At 43.7% G+C, this 17239-nt stretch overlaps 1 protein-coding gene and 1 non-coding gene across 12 annotated transcripts; one reads left to right on the top strand and one right to left on the bottom strand.

Moving 5' to 3' along the window:
* Positions 1-4: 4 nt before the first annotated feature.
* On the bottom strand, positions 5-17238 carry fam113 (family with sequence similarity 113). 11 transcript variants are annotated; one of them, XM_045721838.1, is made up of 13 exons: positions 16639-17238; positions 16149-16230; positions 15711-15790; positions 15057-15263; positions 14744-14895; positions 3589-3739; positions 3118-3364; positions 2807-2875; positions 2231-2329; positions 1794-1871; positions 1414-1553; positions 882-1086; positions 5-592 (listed from the first exon to the last, which is right to left on the bottom strand). In XM_045721838.1, the coding sequence occupies exons 1-13, from the start codon at positions 16639-16641 to the stop codon at positions 453-455; spliced, it is 1653 nt and encodes a 550-aa protein (XP_045577794.1). In that variant the 5' UTR covers positions 16642-17238; the 3' UTR covers positions 5-452. The 11 variants fall into 11 exon arrangements, with proteins under 11 accessions (XP_045577794.1, XP_014062700.1, XP_045577789.1 ...); XM_014207225.2 differs by having other exon boundaries at positions 15057-15137; XM_045721833.1 differs by lacking the exon at positions 16639-17238 and having other exon boundaries at positions 16149-16632.
* On the top strand, positions 10298-10373 carry trnaa-ugc (transfer RNA alanine (anticodon UGC)). The gene has a single exon. It is a non-coding gene; the product is annotated as a tRNA-Ala (tRNA).
* Position 17239: the final 1 nt, after the last annotated feature.

Below are 17239 nucleotides of genomic sequence, written 5' to 3'. Positions count from 1 at the left end.
TCAATGGGAACTAAATCAGTGCAATTTTATTGTAAAATTTTCCCAGTATGCCTAAACATACAACCAACCCCCACCATGGCAAGAAAATACTAAGATATAGACTGACAGAATATAATGCCACAGCTTTTCAACTTAAAAAGCCTCAACAGTAAAAATAAACAATTTAAAAAGAAAACTGTGATTTCTTGAGCAGAAGACAATACACAGCCCTCTAGAACTGTAGTTTGAGGCACCACCCATGTTTGGGATACACAAGCAAGTTACAGAATTATGAAATACCTTTAAGCGCTGCCCATACATAATCACGTGATGAGATGAGCAAGTACCATTAGTTTGAACACTATATACAGGGCCCGGAGTTTCTCCTGGTCACATGGTCCAGGAAAAGCTCTGTCCTAGTTTGCACAGCCTGTATAAGGGCTACCCCGAACTAAAGTACAAGAGCTTTCCAGTCAGTATCTCTGGCATGTGTACGGGGCGTAGTGCTTCTTCGGTTGTTTCTTCCTCATCACATACTGGTTCTCAGGACGGAGAGGGACGGAGGGTCTGGGGTGGTAGGCCTTATTATGCTGCACCGGCCTGTAGTGTCCAGCTGGAAGAGATTAAAGGGAGAGTGCTAAACAGTCATTTAAAGCCCAATCACCCCAGGATTGATACAATTCTTTACTACAGAGCAGAGGCTCTACTTGTAAATCCCTTTTGCATCAAGCAAGGGAGGAGAGACTTCAATGGCTAAATGTTCTGCTTCACACAATGGAATCTGGAGGGATAGGTATACAGAACTACACTTAATGGCCGTGTCCAAAATCTGTCTTGCCTACTATGGCCAGTGTCAGAGGTCCCATGATTAGGCTACTGTGCGCACGTGTTTGTCAACTTACTAGTGTTCCGGACCATCCCGTTATTTTCCCTACATCCGTTGTCCAGTGAGTGTCTGTTGACTGGGGGATGTCTGTAGACCACTTGGGTGTGTCTGTGATGCACCGGGGCAGTCGGCTGTCTGTTGACCAGGCTTGGTCTGTTGGCTTGGTTCTCCTTGAAGCTGAAGTAGCCAGCGCCGAACTTGGGGTGGACAGGGAGGTCGTCCTCATAGAATCAAATCAAATTGTATCTATTCATTTTCAAATGTGACATGACAATTTAAAAGTGCATTTAGAAATCGCAAAACCTCACAATAAAAAAAATGGAAGAAATAAAAGCAAACAAAAAGGCAATAAATAGAGAAACAAAGGATGTCTAAAACAGTCAAATCACAGATTAAAGGCCAAGCTAAAACGGTGGAGTTAAGTGCAATTTCAACCTCACCACTTTTAAAATCGGTCATAATTTCAAGCAACATACCAGTATCTACATGACAAAACGGGAAATAGTAGTGGTGTCCCTTTAAAACCCTCAATGGTGTTTGCCCCTTACCCCGTAGAACTGTTCTCCGCAGCTGCTGTATTTCCCTTCCAGAGGCCTGTAGGGTTCATCCGAAGCTGGCCTGTAGGGTTCATCTGAAGCTGGCCTGTAGGGCTCAAGGCCTGAGTCCTCAGCAGGATGCCATCCTAGAGCTAAAAAAAATAAAAGAGAAATGTTGTTCAGTTTAATGTACGTAAGCTATCCTTCCATAGATCTGTAGGGCTGAAGGACGGAGTCCAATGCAGGCTGCCACCTTAGAGATACAGGACACGAGGAGAGACGGATGTTGCAGTTGAGTGAGTTGAATTAATGAATACAGAATTGTTCTTCCCAAAAAGGTTTCTCAAGAGCTGTATTAGGAAGTTGTCATTATACAAATATCTGATTCATACCTGCTGAATTGGGAGTGAAATAGTTTGCCTGAGGCTCGTATCCGTCATAGTGTCCAAACCCCTCTGTTGCCCAGGCAACTGGTGAATTACATGGCAGGGTCACTACACATTATACATACATTTATCTCCACTCACTGAAAGATTCCTTAGGATTCAAACCTCCCATTACCTGTGGTCATGAATCATTACACAGTTGTGGGACTTGTGAATGAATTGGTTACTCAGGTGCTGTGCACAGAGGGACAGGTGTGAAGGAGGCAAGTCAAGTGGGTGTGAATGACAGCAGCCTTTTAAAAGTGGCATTAGGTGAAGATGCAGGTTAAACTCCACAGTAGTCAAGTGAACCAGGCAGTCAAGTGAACCAGGCAGTCAAGTGAACAAGGCAGTCAAGTGAACAAGGCAGTCAAGTGAACAAGGCAGTCAGTCAATCATTTTACCACTGCAGTGACCTGGGTTCATCATCCTGGGGTCTGGTCTCCTGAAATGAGGCTCTGGTGGATAGTGCCAGGTGTCTAGCAATGAGGGAATAACACAAACTCCAAAGCAAATCAGGGGGAGAAAAACAGGTTTATTTGAGAAGGACAAATCATAGATGTTATGCTGGGAGGTAGATGTTCAGTCTCCCCTGTCCTCAGTTTTTCTCCACAGAACAAAGGAACAGGATGCCATTTATAACCCCCCCCCCACCCTAGCCTGGAGTTGACCAATCAGAAGTCCTTGCAGTACAACTGGGCCAATGGCCAAATAAGTATCCTGCTCCTGACTCAATGTACAGACCGTAGCACACGTAGCTCTGAGTTCAGGAGTGACATTCCAGATTCTAAACAGATGTTGAACTGAAACCCAACTCCTATTTACAATTCCCTATTGACCATTAGTACTCTAGTCTTTACTCTTCTCATCCGCTGTGTTGTGTATTTACCCTCAAAATATTCTTATAACCTCAACGTCACGATAACCCGGCATGGTACTACTGTACTGACCAATACAGTGAGGAGGAAGCCACCACTTACCTGTGTTCTTGGTCATGGTTTTTGTGTAGGCTTTGAGCTGCTGCTGCTGCTCTGAATGATCAATGTGCCCTACAGGGAGAAGAATACCAGTCTTTCAACTGACAGTCAAATTCAAAACCAGACAGGTGATGTGTGTATGTATATTTATTATACTGTATGCGTGTGGTGTTCTACTAACTAGCGGTGGTGAGAGGACAGTGTAGCACAAACCCCCAGACCTGTGCAGCAGTAGTAAGGATGTGATGCATCAGTGAGCTAGAGAGTACAAGTGTGTATGTATTTACAGTGTGTGTGTGTGCGTGTGTACTAACCAACAGTAGTGGCAGGACAGTGCAGCACCACTCCCCAGGCCTCTGCAGCATGTTGCAGCAGTAAGGTGGTGATACGTCGGTGGGCCACAGAGTTCCAGTGGACCCCATCCTTCATGCGGTGCTCAAGCGAGAAGCGGAACTGGAAGTGGAGGTCCAGGACGTCAAGGCCGTAGGCGACGGCCATCTTGCTGCTGTAGAAGTTGGCCTGGATCACGTCGTAGCACAGCGTTGGGCCCCTGTGCTCTATCTGGTTGGGAGAAATTAAAGGGTGAGCTATAATAGTTCTTTAGCCATTATTGTTGTACAATGCACATCATTTACTATAATTGAGCAATTACTGGGTCACATTAAATAGGAGCAAAACATCCTTAAAGCGGAAAGCCAAAAATAAACATTCAAGTTTGGGTAGTAAATCAAGATGGTTCCAAATCCGTGCCTATTGAACACGACCCTGCCTCGTCATCTACCTACCTCAGGAACGAAGAAGCCCCCTACGATCCTCTTCCCCAGGGGCATGGTCATGTTCCACATGACCAGACATTCAGGAGGCAGGATGGAGTTCATCTTGTCAAAGAGCTTATGAAGGTTCTCCTGGTACTCAACATGCCATTTAGGGTTATACCTGGGTGACAAGACAAGACCAGGGACAAACTCGTGAGGGCCCCAAAAAAGTAAAACTTTTAATTTATTTTTAAACGGGCACACAAAAAAATGGTTGTATAATGCAAGAAAATGTGCCTATTTTTGGGACGAAGCTCTCACAATACCATCAATTTGCTCTAGATTGTGATACCAGGCCAAGTATCGCAATACAGAGTAGTATCGGGATACCCAAGGGGTTAGCCCTGCTCTCCCAGAATGCATGTTCCCGTTTTGGATACGTTCTGAACAAAAACTTGTCCCCGATAGTCACACCTCTACACAATACAACGAATTGAATTTAACTTCACAGTTCAGTGTTCCCCTAGGATATTTTTAATCAGCGGCAAAGTTGGCATGGGGGAGTGGCGGGGCGTAGTAGTGGCTGTGGACAATGGAGCGGTCTCGGACCGCAGATTTTATAGGCCCTCTTGGCCGCAGAGAAAGTTTTGCTGTTTTAAAAGCTAATTTCCTGCAATTCTACACATTTTGCCATGTTGTTATGCCATCAGAGTGACTCGTAAATATAAATAAAGATAGACACACACATATAAACTCAGCAAAAAAAGAAACGTCCTCACTGTCAACTGCGTTTATTTTCAGCAAACTTAACATGTGTAAATATTTGTATGAACATAACAAGATTCAACAACTGAGTCATAAACTGAAGAAGTTCCACAGACATGTCACTAACAGAAATGGAATAATGTGCCCCTGAACAAGGGGGGGGGACAAAATCAAAAGTAACAGTCAATGCAGCTGGTGGCCACACCAGATACTAAGTACTGCAGTGCATCTCATCCACATGGACTGCACCAGATTTGCCAGTTCTTACTGTGAGATGTTACTCCACTCTTCCATCAAGGCACCTGCAAGTTCTCTGACATTTCTGTGGGGAATGGCCCTATCCCTCACCCTCCGATCCAACAGGTCCCAGACATGCTCAATGGGATTGAGATCCGGGCTCTTAGCTGGCCATGGCAGAACACTGACATTCCTGCCTTGCAGGAAATCACACACGGAACGAGCAGTATGGCTGGTAGCATTGTCATGCTGGAGGGTCATGTCAGGATGAGCCTGCAGGAAGTGTACCACGAGGGAGGAGGATGCCTTCCCTGTAACACACAGCGTTGACATTGCCTGCAATGACAAGCTCAGTCCGATGATGCTGTGACACACCACCCCAGACCATGACGGACCCTCCACCTCCAAATCGATCCCGCTCCAGAGTACAGGCCTTGGTGTAACGCTCATTCCTTCGACGATAAACGCGAATCCAACCATCATCCCTGGTGAGACAAAACCGCGACTCGTCAGCGATGAGCACTTTTTGCCAGTCCTGTCTGGTCCAGCGACGGTGGGTTTGTGCCCATAGGCAACGTTGTTGACAGTGAAGTCTAGTGAGGACCTACCTTACAACAGGCCTACAAGCCCTCAGTTCAGCCTGTTGTGGACAGTCAGCACTGATGGAGGGATTGTGCGTTCCAACTCGGGCAGTTGTTGTTGCCATCCTGTACCTGTCCCGCAGGTGTGATGTTCAGATGTACCGATCCTGTGCAGGTGTTGTTACACGTGATCTGCCACTGCCAGGACGATCAGCTGTCCGTTCTGTCTCCCTGTAGCGCCGTCTTAGGCGTCTCACAGTACGGACATTGCAATTTATTGCCCTGTCCTCATGCCTCCTTGCAGCATGCCTAAGGCACGTTCACACAGATGAGCAGGGACCCTGGGTATCTTTCTTTTGGTGTTTTTAAGAGTCAGTAGAAAGGCCTCTTTAGTGTCCTAAGTTTTCATAACTGTGACCTTATTAATTGCCTACCGTCTGTAAGCTGTTAGTGTCTTAACGACCGTTCCACAGGTGCATGTTCATTAATTGTTTATGGTTCATTGAAGAAGCATGGGAAACAGTGTTAAAACCCTTTACAGTTAAGTTATTTGGATTTTTACAAATTATCTTTGAAAGACAGGGTCCTGAAAAAAGGACCCTTCTTTTTTTGCTGAGTTTATTTTGCAGCAGTGGTATGCCGCTGCTAAATTAATATAGGGGAGAAACTGCACTTTTTACTGTATAATAGAAAAGGCTATTGTAGAAAATAGCTGATTTGCTCATTTCCAAATGCCTACATGTGGGCAGGAGGAATGTAGTAAGGAATATAAACACATAATGATCTGCCTTTTCATTAAGGAAGGGGGGGGACCCCACATCTTTAGCCTACTCTTCAGACAACTTTACACACAGCCTACACACTCTCCCTCTCTCACACACACACACACTGCTCCCAAAAGTTAGGCACCAAACAGAATAAGGAACGCCAGAAAAATATGGATTTTGGATTCAGATTTAGCTTAGAAATACATTGATTAGGCATACGCTTCCTACTTTTGAAGTACTACTATGAGTAGGCTAACTATCCCTTTGCCATCCAAATGTGTGCATCGCCAAGGGGTACCATATTAGCTAGCAAGCCAGGCAACATGACTAAACATGGTCGTGTGTTATCAAACCTCACAGACCATGAGTAATTTAAAACGGCCCGCGACATGGTTTATAAAATTATATAACGTATGCGCAAATTCGCAGTAGAATGGGGTTCCTGGCTAGATATTAAGGCGCAAGCATGACTGACAGCGAAGACTAGTCAGACTGGAGAACTTGTTCTTACAGGCGAAATGAAAAAGTATCTACGTATCCACTTCATTTGCGTTGCGAGCCACTCCAATAATTAAACAAAATGTAACAACAGTGAAAATGTGCTTATGTCATCGGTCAAAACAAGAAAAACATAAAAGGCCCATTTTTAAGCCCAAAATTGTCAGACGCTAAATGCTTTTCCACATAATTCAAAATTTGATTATATTTTCTTGTCTTTAAATCCATAATATCAAAAAACACGTTGTTTTTAGTTGGAACTAGCCTAAAAACTGCCAAAAATTAAAAAGCACTGTTTTTCAAAATAATATGACAAAATAAGGATTTGGTTATTTTTCTCATCACTTGTTATGTGGGTGGGGCTATATCTGTAGTCCCATCATTTGCCATATGCATATCCAACCTAGCTTTCAAAATAAGAGTTGAGCGTTTGTTGTGAAAGCAAAGGATCATGATTTGGCAAGCTTAGGCTACAGTGTATGACCCTAAAGGCAGTTATGTGTTTTAAGCCATAGATATAATACCAAGGTTTTAAGCATTCTATTCCATTTCGGTTAGTGGGCCAAATACTTTCCCCTTGCAGCCACTCAATTGCGTCACCTTTTTGGTCAGAAAAAGTTCACGTTAATCCACTGAGGAAAAAGGGACAATGCCTATAACCTGTCAAAAATTCCCCAAAAGGGGATATACAGTATATTGCCAACTGAACAGAGGAGTTGTCCATTTCAGCACCACAGAGCTCCGCTATAGGCGTACCAGTGACAAAGAGTGGAGATGCAGGAGAAGCGCTGTCCATTAAGCTGTGCTGAATAAGGCCAGGCGTGGCCTCAGCTCCTTTTAAAAACGTGGGGTTTTCCTTTGTAGTCTAGGCCTACTTCCTGATTTCGCCATTTGTCCAGTCGAGTTTTTTCGCTTGATTAGTGTAACCAATCCTTTGATTTATGCCTTTTATTTCAATGCATTATGTAGTTTTGACCACTTTTGTCCTGCATTTGCTTTCGTTGAGTAGCCGTTAAGGCGTTTGATGTCGGTCTTATTGTGCTTTGTAGCCACTATTCAGTGGCATTAACATGTGCAATTCAATAAGAGAAAAGCTGCGAATGGGGAGTTGAAAATGGGAAGGGATGGCCAGAAAAGCAATTTTGGGGAAAGATTTGGTCTCATGGTCCAAGTGGCTCTATGCCTGTTTTCAAATGTGCCCATTTATTTATGGTTTGCTTATAGGCCCTACAGAAACAATAATTTCATGTGTCAATGTTTTAATTGTGTTTGTACTCTAGAAAATGAATAGGCCTCCATTAGAATAGGCTACTTCTTGGCCGTTTTAACTGTTAAAAATTATATATACCACCTCAGTCACCGGCTTCATCAATAAGTGCATCGACATTGTCGTCCCCACAGTGACCGTACGTACATACATAGTGAGGGGAAAAAAGTATTTGTCCACTGACAAAGAAATTATCAGTCTATAATTTTAATGGTAGGTTTATTTGAACAGTGAGACAGAATAACAACAAAAAAATCCAGAACAACGCATGTCAAAAATTTTATAAATTGATTTGCATTTTAATGAAGGAAATAAATATTTGACCCCCTCTCATTCAGAAAGATTTCTGGCTCCCAGGTGTCTTTTATACAGGTAACGAGCTGAGATTAGGAGCACACTCTTAAAAGGGAGTGCTCCTAATCTCAGTTTGTTACCTGTATAAAAGACGCCTGTCCACAGAAGCAATCAATCAATCAGATTCCAAACTCTCCACCATGGCCAAGACCAAAGAGCTCTCCAAGGATGTCAGGGACAAGATTGTAGACCTACACAAGGCTGGAATGGGCTACAAGACCATCGCCAAGCAGCTTGGTGAGAAGGTGATAACAGTTGGTGCAATTATTCGCAAATGGAAGAAACACAAAAGAACTGTCAATCTCCCTCGGCCTGGGGCTCCATGCAAGATCTCACCTCGTGGGGTTGCAATGATCATGAGAATGGTGAGGAATCAGCCCAGAACTACACGGGAGGATCTTGTCAATGATCTCAAGGCAGCTGGGACCATAGTCACCAAGAAAACAATTGGTAACACACTACACCGTGAAGGACTGAAACCCTGCAGCGCCCGCAAGGTCCCCCTGCTCAAGAAAGCACATATACATGCCCGTCTGAAGGTTGCCAAATGTACATCTGAATGATTCAGAGGACAACTGGGTGAAAGTGATGTGATCAGATGAGACCAAAATGGAGCTCTTTGGCATCAACTCAACTCGCCGTGTTTGGAGGAGGAATGCTGCCTATGACCCCAAGAACACCATCCCCACCGTCAAACATGGAGGTGGAAACATTATGCTTTGGGGTGTTTTTCTGCTAAGGGGACAGGACAACTTCACCGCATCAAAGGGACGATGGACGGGGCCATGTACCGTCAAATCCTGGGTGAGAACCTCCTTCCCTCAGCCAGGGCATTGAAAATGGGTCGTGGATGGGTATTCCAGCATGACAATGACCCAAAACACACGACCAAGGCAAAAAAGGAGTGGCTCAAGAAGAAGCACATTAAGGTCCTGGAGGGGCCTAGCCTGTCTCCAGACCTTAATCCAATAGAAAATCTGTGGAGGGAGCTGAAGGTTCGAGTTGCCAAACGTCAGCCTCAAAACCTTAATGACTTGGAGAAGATCTGTAAAGAGGAGTGGGACAAAATCTCTCCTGAGATGTGTGCAAACCTGGTGGCCAACTACAAGAAACGTCTGACCTCTGTGATTGCCAACAAGGGTTTTGCCACCAAGTACTAAGTCATGTTTTGCAGAAGAGTCAAATACTTATTTCCCTCATTAAATTGCAAATCATTTTATAACATTTTTGACATGCGTTTTTCTGGATTTATTTGTTGTTATTCTGTCTCTCACTGTTCAAATAAACCTACCATTAAAATTATAGACTGATCATTTCTTTGTCAGTGGGCAAACATACAAAATCAGCAGGGGATCAAATACTTTTCCCCCCCTCACTGTATCCCAACCAGAAGCCATGGATTACAGGCAACATCTGCATCGAGCTGATGGGTTTGAACTGCACCGAGCTTTAACCATTATTAATCATTAGTTGTAATAGAGACATGAGGGGTGCCATAGCCGAGGGTCTACACCAGGAGTTAATGGTTATCTGTAGGAGGAAGGGTTATGGTGGGAGCAATTAAGCTTGGAATGGGCTGAGTGCAGGGAAAACGGTCACATGTGGCAGTACTGGTAAGGGGAGAGAGCCGTGGATAAGGGGGTCAAGGTCAGGTCACGTCACGTTAAGGGAACCGTTTATTGCCTGTATCACTTAGTTTCCTGCCAAGCAATAAAGATGCAATGTTCAGCGATAAGGAGGAGATTCCACCCAAATTGGGGTATGTATACTACCACGGGTGGAACCATGTCTGTCTGATGCAGCTGTATTGACCCTCTGGGAAGACTAAACTTGGTTTAAGATAGGGATTCACGATATGGGGTGAACATATCGGAATCGGTCGATATTAGCTAAAAATGCCAACATCGGTATTGGCCCGATGTCTAGTTTAACGCCTATGTTAAAAACCGATGTCAAAGCTACAGTGCATACCCATATAACGTAGGTACATGGCTTAATGACGCATGTGTAGCGCTAAATTTTACGTGGCAACACAGCATTCCTAACCTAGCCCACACAATGACTGCTGTGCGGATCGAGCAGTCAACAAGTCGAGCAGTCATTTGAAAGAGTAAGAACATTTCAGTGAGACAACTCAAAGGTGAAATTCATTAAAGCCATGATAATGGAATTTATTGCCCTTGACAATCAACCGTTCTCTGTCGTGGATGTTGGCTTTTGCCGACTGGTCGAGCACCGGTACACACTAAGTGTGCTATTTTTCAGATGTTGGCTCCCTGTGGCTCAGTTGGTAGAGCATGGTGTTTGCAACGCCAGGGTTGTGGGTTCGATTCCCACGGGGGGCCAGTACGGAGGAAAAACTAAATGTATGAAAATGTATGCATTCACTACTGTAAGTCGCTCTGGATAAGAGCATCTGCTAAATGACAAATGTAAATGTAAAGTTGCTCTACCACAGTTACACAGTAATAGCGTCACTGCTATTAGCTTCACAACATACATACATACATACATACATACATACATACATACATACTATGGAATGCCGTTTGGGTCTTTGCGTGTCAAAGCTGTACAAAAAAGTATGCAAACAAGCAAACACAGACCACGAATGATGTGTTTACAATACCGCAACTTCTGGGATAGCTAGCTTTAGCTTGGTACCTAGCAAGCACCAATACAACCAGCCTGAAAACAATGACCAATTGAAACTGCAGTCATTTTCATTATTCTTAGCAATGATTTAGGAATCCTTGTGAGTAAGTATTAGCTAGGTTGCCACCTGTTGTTCGCCTATTGAAATTGAACTCATCTGGCTAGTGAGCTCGACCCGACCGAGTAATGTGTTGTGAAGCTAGCCACAACAAGGATTAGGCACAAAAGTGGAATTTGAAATTTGCCTTCAAAATAAAAGTATGTCATTGCATCACTGTCAAATGAATACAAATAGAATTATGCCAAACTTTGATTTTGAAGGCTAACCGCAAAGTCCACTATTGTGGCTAATCCTTATTGTGGCTAGCTTCACATAGATGGGCCAGACCACCATTAATCAAATAACTGTCTTATAAATTAGGGTTATTTTAGATGACACCTAGCTATATAGTTAGCTAACTATATAGCTACTGAAACAGATGTCATTTTGCAATGTTTTTGGGGAAGAACATTGTTTGCATCCATAAGCTAGCTAGCTTTAAAAAAAAATGTATGACCAGCATTGCAGGTGCCCAAGACAACTTTACCAGCTTCATAGCATATGTATCGATGAATCATTGTGACATATGAAATACGAGGGAATGTGTAATAACTACGTAAAAAATGAACAAACGTGTTAAATTATTATGTGACGTGCAGTCATATTCAGGTCCTAATTGGTCAAATAATGGTATTTGACGTGTATCTTTTTTGACACGCAAAAACAAACGGCATTCAATAGAAATCCTGGTTGAGAATGAAACGACTGAACAACGAAATAGCACAGCAATTAAGTGAAAGAAATAGGTTTTGATTATGTTTTACTGGTAATGGGGACAAAAAGTAAATCGCAACAAAATAACTTTTTGGTCAATGTGGTGTGTGTGTGAGTGTGTGGGTGTAACCTTCATTTATCTAGGCAAGTCAGTTTTACAATGACGGCCCGGACGACGCTGGGCCAATTGTGCGCCGCCCTATGGGACTCCCAATCATGGCCGGATGTGATACAGCCTTGATTCGAACCCGAGACTGTAGTTACCACTCTTGCACCGAGATGCAGTGCCTTAGACCGCTGCGTCCGTGTGTGTGTTAAATAGTTAACTGTACTAGAATGCTTAAAAGGACACTAAACATTTTAATATCGGTTATCAGTATCGTTTTTTTGGGGCAAGGAAAATATTGGATTTCGGTATCGGACATAAAATGTCATATAGGTGCATCACTAGTTTAAGCTTTCAAGGTGTCCGTCAAGTTCTTACTCTGATAATTAGAAACTAACAGAGCTAAAGGCTAGAGCTGCCGCTTTCAAGGAGCGGGACACTAATCCGGACACTTACAAGAAATCCCACTATGCCCTCAGACGAACAAGCAAAGCGTCAATAGAGGATTAAGATTGAATCCTACTACACCGACTGATGCTCGTCGGATGTGGCAGGGCTTGAAAACTATTATTACGGGCTACAAAGGGAAACCCAGACGTGAGCTCCTCAGTGACACGAGCATACCAGATGAGCTGAATGCCTTTTACGCTCTCGTCGAGGTAAACAACACTGAAACATGCATGAGAGCACCAGCTGTTCTGGACGACTGTGTGATAACACTCTCAGTAGCCAATGTGAGAAAGACCTTTAACAGGTCACCATTCACAAAGCCGCGGGGCCAGACGGATTACCAGGATGTGTACTCAAAGCATGCACGGACCAACTGGCAAGTGTCTTCACTGACATTTACAACCTCTCCCTGACCGAGTCTGTAATTCCTATGTTTCAAGCAGACCACCATTGTCCCTGTGCGAAGGAACCTGCCTAAACGATTACCGCCCCATAGCACTCACGTCGGTAGCCATGAAGTGCTTTGAAAGGCTGGTCATGGCTCATATCAACAGCATCCTCCCGGATACCCAGACCCAATCCAATTTGCATACCGCCCCAACAGATCCACAATCTCTATTGCACTCCACACTGCCCTTTCCCATCTGGACAAAAGGAACACCTATGTGAATGTTGTTCACTGACTACAGCTCAGCGTGCCAACAAAGCTCATCACAAAGCTAAGGACCCTGGGACTAAACACCTCCCTCTGCAACTGGATCCTGGCCTTCCTGACGGGCCACCCCCAGGTGGTAAGGGTAGGCAACAACACGTCTGCCACGCTGATCCTCAACACTGGGGCCACTCAGGGGTGTGTACTTAGTCCCCTCCTGTACTCCCTGTTAACCCACAACTGCGTGGCCAAACAAGACTCTAACACCATCATTAAGTTTGCTGATGACAACAGTGGTAGGCCTGATCACCGAAAACGATGAGACAGCCTATAGGGAGGTCAGAGACCTGGCAGTGTGGTGCCAGGACAACAATCTCTCCCTCAATGTGAGCAAGACAAAGGAGTTGATCATGGACTACAGGAAAAGGTGAGCTGAACACGTTCCCATTCACATCGACGGAGCTGTAGTGGAGCGGGTCAAGAGTTAAGTTCCTTGGTGTCCACATCACCAACGAACTATCATGGTCCAAACACACAAAGACAGTCGTTAAGAGGGCACGACAACACCTTTCCCCCCTCAGGAGACTGAAAAGATTTGGCATGGGTCCCCAGATCCTCAAAAGGTTCTACAGCTGCACCATCGAGTGCATCCTGAACGGTTGAATCACCACCTGGTATGGCAACTGCTCAGCATCTGACCATAAGGCGCTAGTGGACAGTGCGTTCGGCCCAGTACATCACTGGGGCCAAGCTTCATGCCATCCAGGACCTATATACTAGATGGTGTCCAATCACCCAAGTTATAGACTGTTTTCTCTGCTACCACACGGCAAGCGGTACCGGAGCACCAAGTCTAGGACTAAAAAGGCTCTTTAACAGCTTTTACCCCAAGCCATAAGACTATTTACATTGACGACACACATCCCCCCCCCCGCAGGTGAAGGTTCACCTTCCAACAGGACAACGACCCTAAGCACACAGCCCAGACAACGCAGGAGTGGCTTCGGGACAAGTCTCTGAATGTCCTTGAGCAGCCCAGCCAGAGCCCGGACTTGAACCCCGATGGAACATCTCTGGAGAGACCTGAAAATAGCTGTGCAGCGACACTCCCCATCCAACCTGACAGAGTTTGAGGATCTGCAGAGAAAAATGGGAGAAACTCCCCAAATACAGGTGTGCCAAGCTTGTAGCGTCATACCCAAGAAGACTTGAGGCTGTAATCGCTGCCAAAGGTGCTTCAACAAAGTACTGAGTAAAGGGTCTGAATACTTATGTAAATGTGATATTAACAAAAAATGTTTTTTTTTTAAATGTTTTTGTCATTATGGGGTAGATTTGGGGGGGGGCTATTAAATCAATTTTAAAAGGCTGTAACGTCACAAAATGTGAAAATTCAAGGGTCTGAATACCTTCCGAATGCAATAGCCTAAAGCTATGACTGCAGCAGCCAGCCTTCAAGGAGACAATGCAAAGTCAACCGCCACAAAATAAAAATGTATAAAACACTTTACCATAAGAAGAAAACTAGAGTCCATTACACATCCCTACAGAACCAATAAAACCATTCAGTCTCTAATGGCTTATTGGTTTATTCAGCATTGGCATCTGCAACTAAAACAAAGATTTGTCACACAACACACCAAACTCGTATTTTGAAGGCTTCGTTTGGAAAGGATATGCGTTTGACCAATGATACAGGACTAGAGATTTAGCCCACCCGCATCACCAGTAATGAGAAATGGAACCGATTCTTTATCTTCGCTCATCATTATCTACTTGTATAATGAGTGCTTTTTTGTTTTCAGCAATATGACAACTTAAACTTATTTCGGATTTGAAGACATGAAAGGAAAACAGGAATTATCCATAAGCAGACCGCCCTCGTCTTGTCTTTTAGTCGATTGCCGCCTTTTCTTGTTGGACTTTTCAGATTGAGAAGATTAACAATGTGAACACTATAAAACAGACCTAGTAGGTATCATGAATGCTTGATGAAAAAAACAAGTAAAACCTGCAGACATCCTTAACAGACTGGTCACCTGGAGACGTCCCAGAGACAGGAGTTAACGATGACGACGTCTGGTTTGAGACCGTCTTCGAAGTCCCTCAGGATACTCTGCATGTAGCGCGAGTAGATCCTCGTCAGGAAGTAGAACCGCACCAGGTGGTGGTCTGAGCGGAACTGACGGACCTTAGGATGAGATAAAGGAGAAGACCGATGTCATAAGAGATCAGGAAGTGCACATAGAAGCCAAGAGTTATAATTGTGTCAAATAGGACCATTCATTCCCAGTGCAGGTATACTTCCTAAAGAATCACTGTCTTCTCCTTTTTCTCATCCCAGTGACGCACCTCACGGTATTCCGTCCCATTGGTCATTTGACCCAGCCGTCCGCCCTCCACCAGGATGTCCTGCTCGAAGCTCATCTCTCCCTGGTGAGGAGGGGGAGAGGGGGTAGATTGGGAGGGGGAAGAAGCTAGAAGCCACTTTAGTCCTGGTATTATTAAATCAATCATGGATCTGTATTTTGTTTTTTTTAGGACACATTGAAAGCAAAGCTGCAAAAATATTACAATAGAGAGAGAGAATGCATCTATAGTAGGGTTGGACAACATGGTCAAAATATCATATCACAATGTTTTTCTTATTTTTTTACAGTATGGCGTTATGATAGTATTTTATGTTTCTGAATAATACAAGTTATCTATTTCATGAGTAGTGCATGACCCTAGGATGGCAACTAATGAATTCTAAGTGGTTTTAATGTGCTTTCTCCAATCAATTTTTTTTTATTATACTAAACCAAACTATGACAAAACTGACAGTGAAGTTTTCATTTATTTAGCACTGTATGATAATACCTTTATAGACAGTATTGTAAAAATCCATACCGGTATGTGGATCCATACCATTATACCTTAAAAGACATATCACCCAGACTCTTTCTAGAAATGTTGCATGGGATATCTCACTTTCACCTTCTAAATCTGTGAGTCAAGGTTTACCTTAGTCTTGAGCTGAGCCAAGCTGAGATATTTGTCCTTTTGCAGCAGAAGCACAATGTCCTTATACACTGAGCGCTGAACTGTGGAGAACACAAATTATGGACATTGACTGACAACGTAAGTTCAGTTGGCAATTTGTCATCCAAAAGGGTGCACTGCACATTCAATTTGATAACCACAGGCTAGCACTCAAATTCAAATCTAGACTCCGGAAGCCAGTTCTACTGCTTTGTTTGTTAATTATTTATTTGTTTCCCTCTAATCAGGCAATGATTTAGGGCTGGGACACTAGGTGGGTGCAATTCATTAACAGGTTGAACAGAAAACCAGCCGTATCCAGACCTCATTGGGTACGATTTGATACCCCTGGACTAGGGCTTCTTGGGCCTGGAGACATGAAAGACTGAACCACTGACCTACATTGGTTTGTACACTTACTCGAGTCCCCCAGGACGACAACAAACTTGTTGTGTAAGAGCTGCCTGGCTTGCTGCTGGCTCACAGCCTTCATGTTCCCCCTCTGTTCATTAAAGTAGAGATTAGGTTCCCAATATTTATAGGAGTGCCTATCAGACGTTGATTTAAAATTGTGTGAGCACTGATTGGATAACAGAGTTTCAGAGGACAGAGTAGCAATTATAGTTAGTGGTGTGTTCATAGACATTGCTGGGAAGTAGCCTTACTCACTTCAATAGTCACCAATGCATGGGGTCCAATTGTTGCAGATTCCACATAAAGCTAACACACATTGCTAGGCAGGCCAAAAGGCTATCTGGCAACTCATTCAGACTTATTAACAAGGATGTTAACTACTTGATAATGTCTCAGGTTAGCTCTGGTTCAAGGCGTTAGTGCCCGTTCCTCCGATAGTGAAGGAACGGACACTAAAGCAATGGACCAGAGCTATCAACCAGGTCACCATACTTACCATGGTTGGTTGAACTTGAATTATCTTGATTTAGCTATTACCATTAATAAATGTAAGCAGGTGGTTGAAGTCAAACCTGTCTTAACCAGGACGCCTCTGGTCTGGATAATCGAGTTATTGTCCAATTGATCCAATTATTAGTTGGCTGCTACTACAGTTAGCTAGTAACGTTAGCAAACCCGTTTTTCAGTTTTTGGAGAGAAAAAAATAATGCAGATTGCTGGCAACTTGATTTTCCAGAGCGGTTTGATTAAATATGCAGTTTTTGTACGTGATTCTTTCGCCACAACAATCCTCGTCTTTGGTTTTATTGAAAATATGACTAGTCATTCGCATGCTAATTAATTACAACACCAATTTGCACCTGTATTGCTAGCCAGTAGTAGCTAGCTAGCAAGACGGAATGAGAAGTCCAATTCCACCTGCATTGCGAGAAATCAACCAACATAAATGTATTTTCAATTAGCATTAGACGAACGTTAGACAATAAGTTCTCTATGGTTTGATAAAATACTGTAATAATTTTTAAATCGAAAAGGCATCGAAATGTGGCTAATCTTTGGGTCCGATGACTTTCATCTGCAAACCATTCACCGCGTGA

This window comes from Salmo salar, chromosome ssa07 (assembly GCF_905237065.1).
Source record: "Salmo salar chromosome ssa07, Ssal_v3.1, whole genome shotgun sequence".
Classification (NCBI taxonomy): Eukaryota; Metazoa; Chordata; class Actinopteri; order Salmoniformes; family Salmonidae; genus Salmo; species Salmo salar.
The sequence above is the reverse complement of the archived record's forward strand: the minus strand, read 5'-3'. Positions and strand labels throughout refer to the sequence as shown.

Coding starts and splice junctions, on each gene's coding strand:
- fam113 (XM_045721833.1), bottom strand. CDS start 16,374: ATGTCTATGAACACACCACTAACTATAATTGCTACTCTGTCCTCTGAA. Junction 3,740..14,743: donor TGTCTCTGGGACGTCTCCAG/GTGACCAGTCTG, acceptor CTTGTCACCCAG/GTATAACCCTAAATGGCATG. Junction 3,365..3,588: donor GGGGCTTCTTCGTTCCTGAG/GTAGGTAGATGA, acceptor TCTCCCAACCAG/ATAGAGCACAGGGGCCCAAC.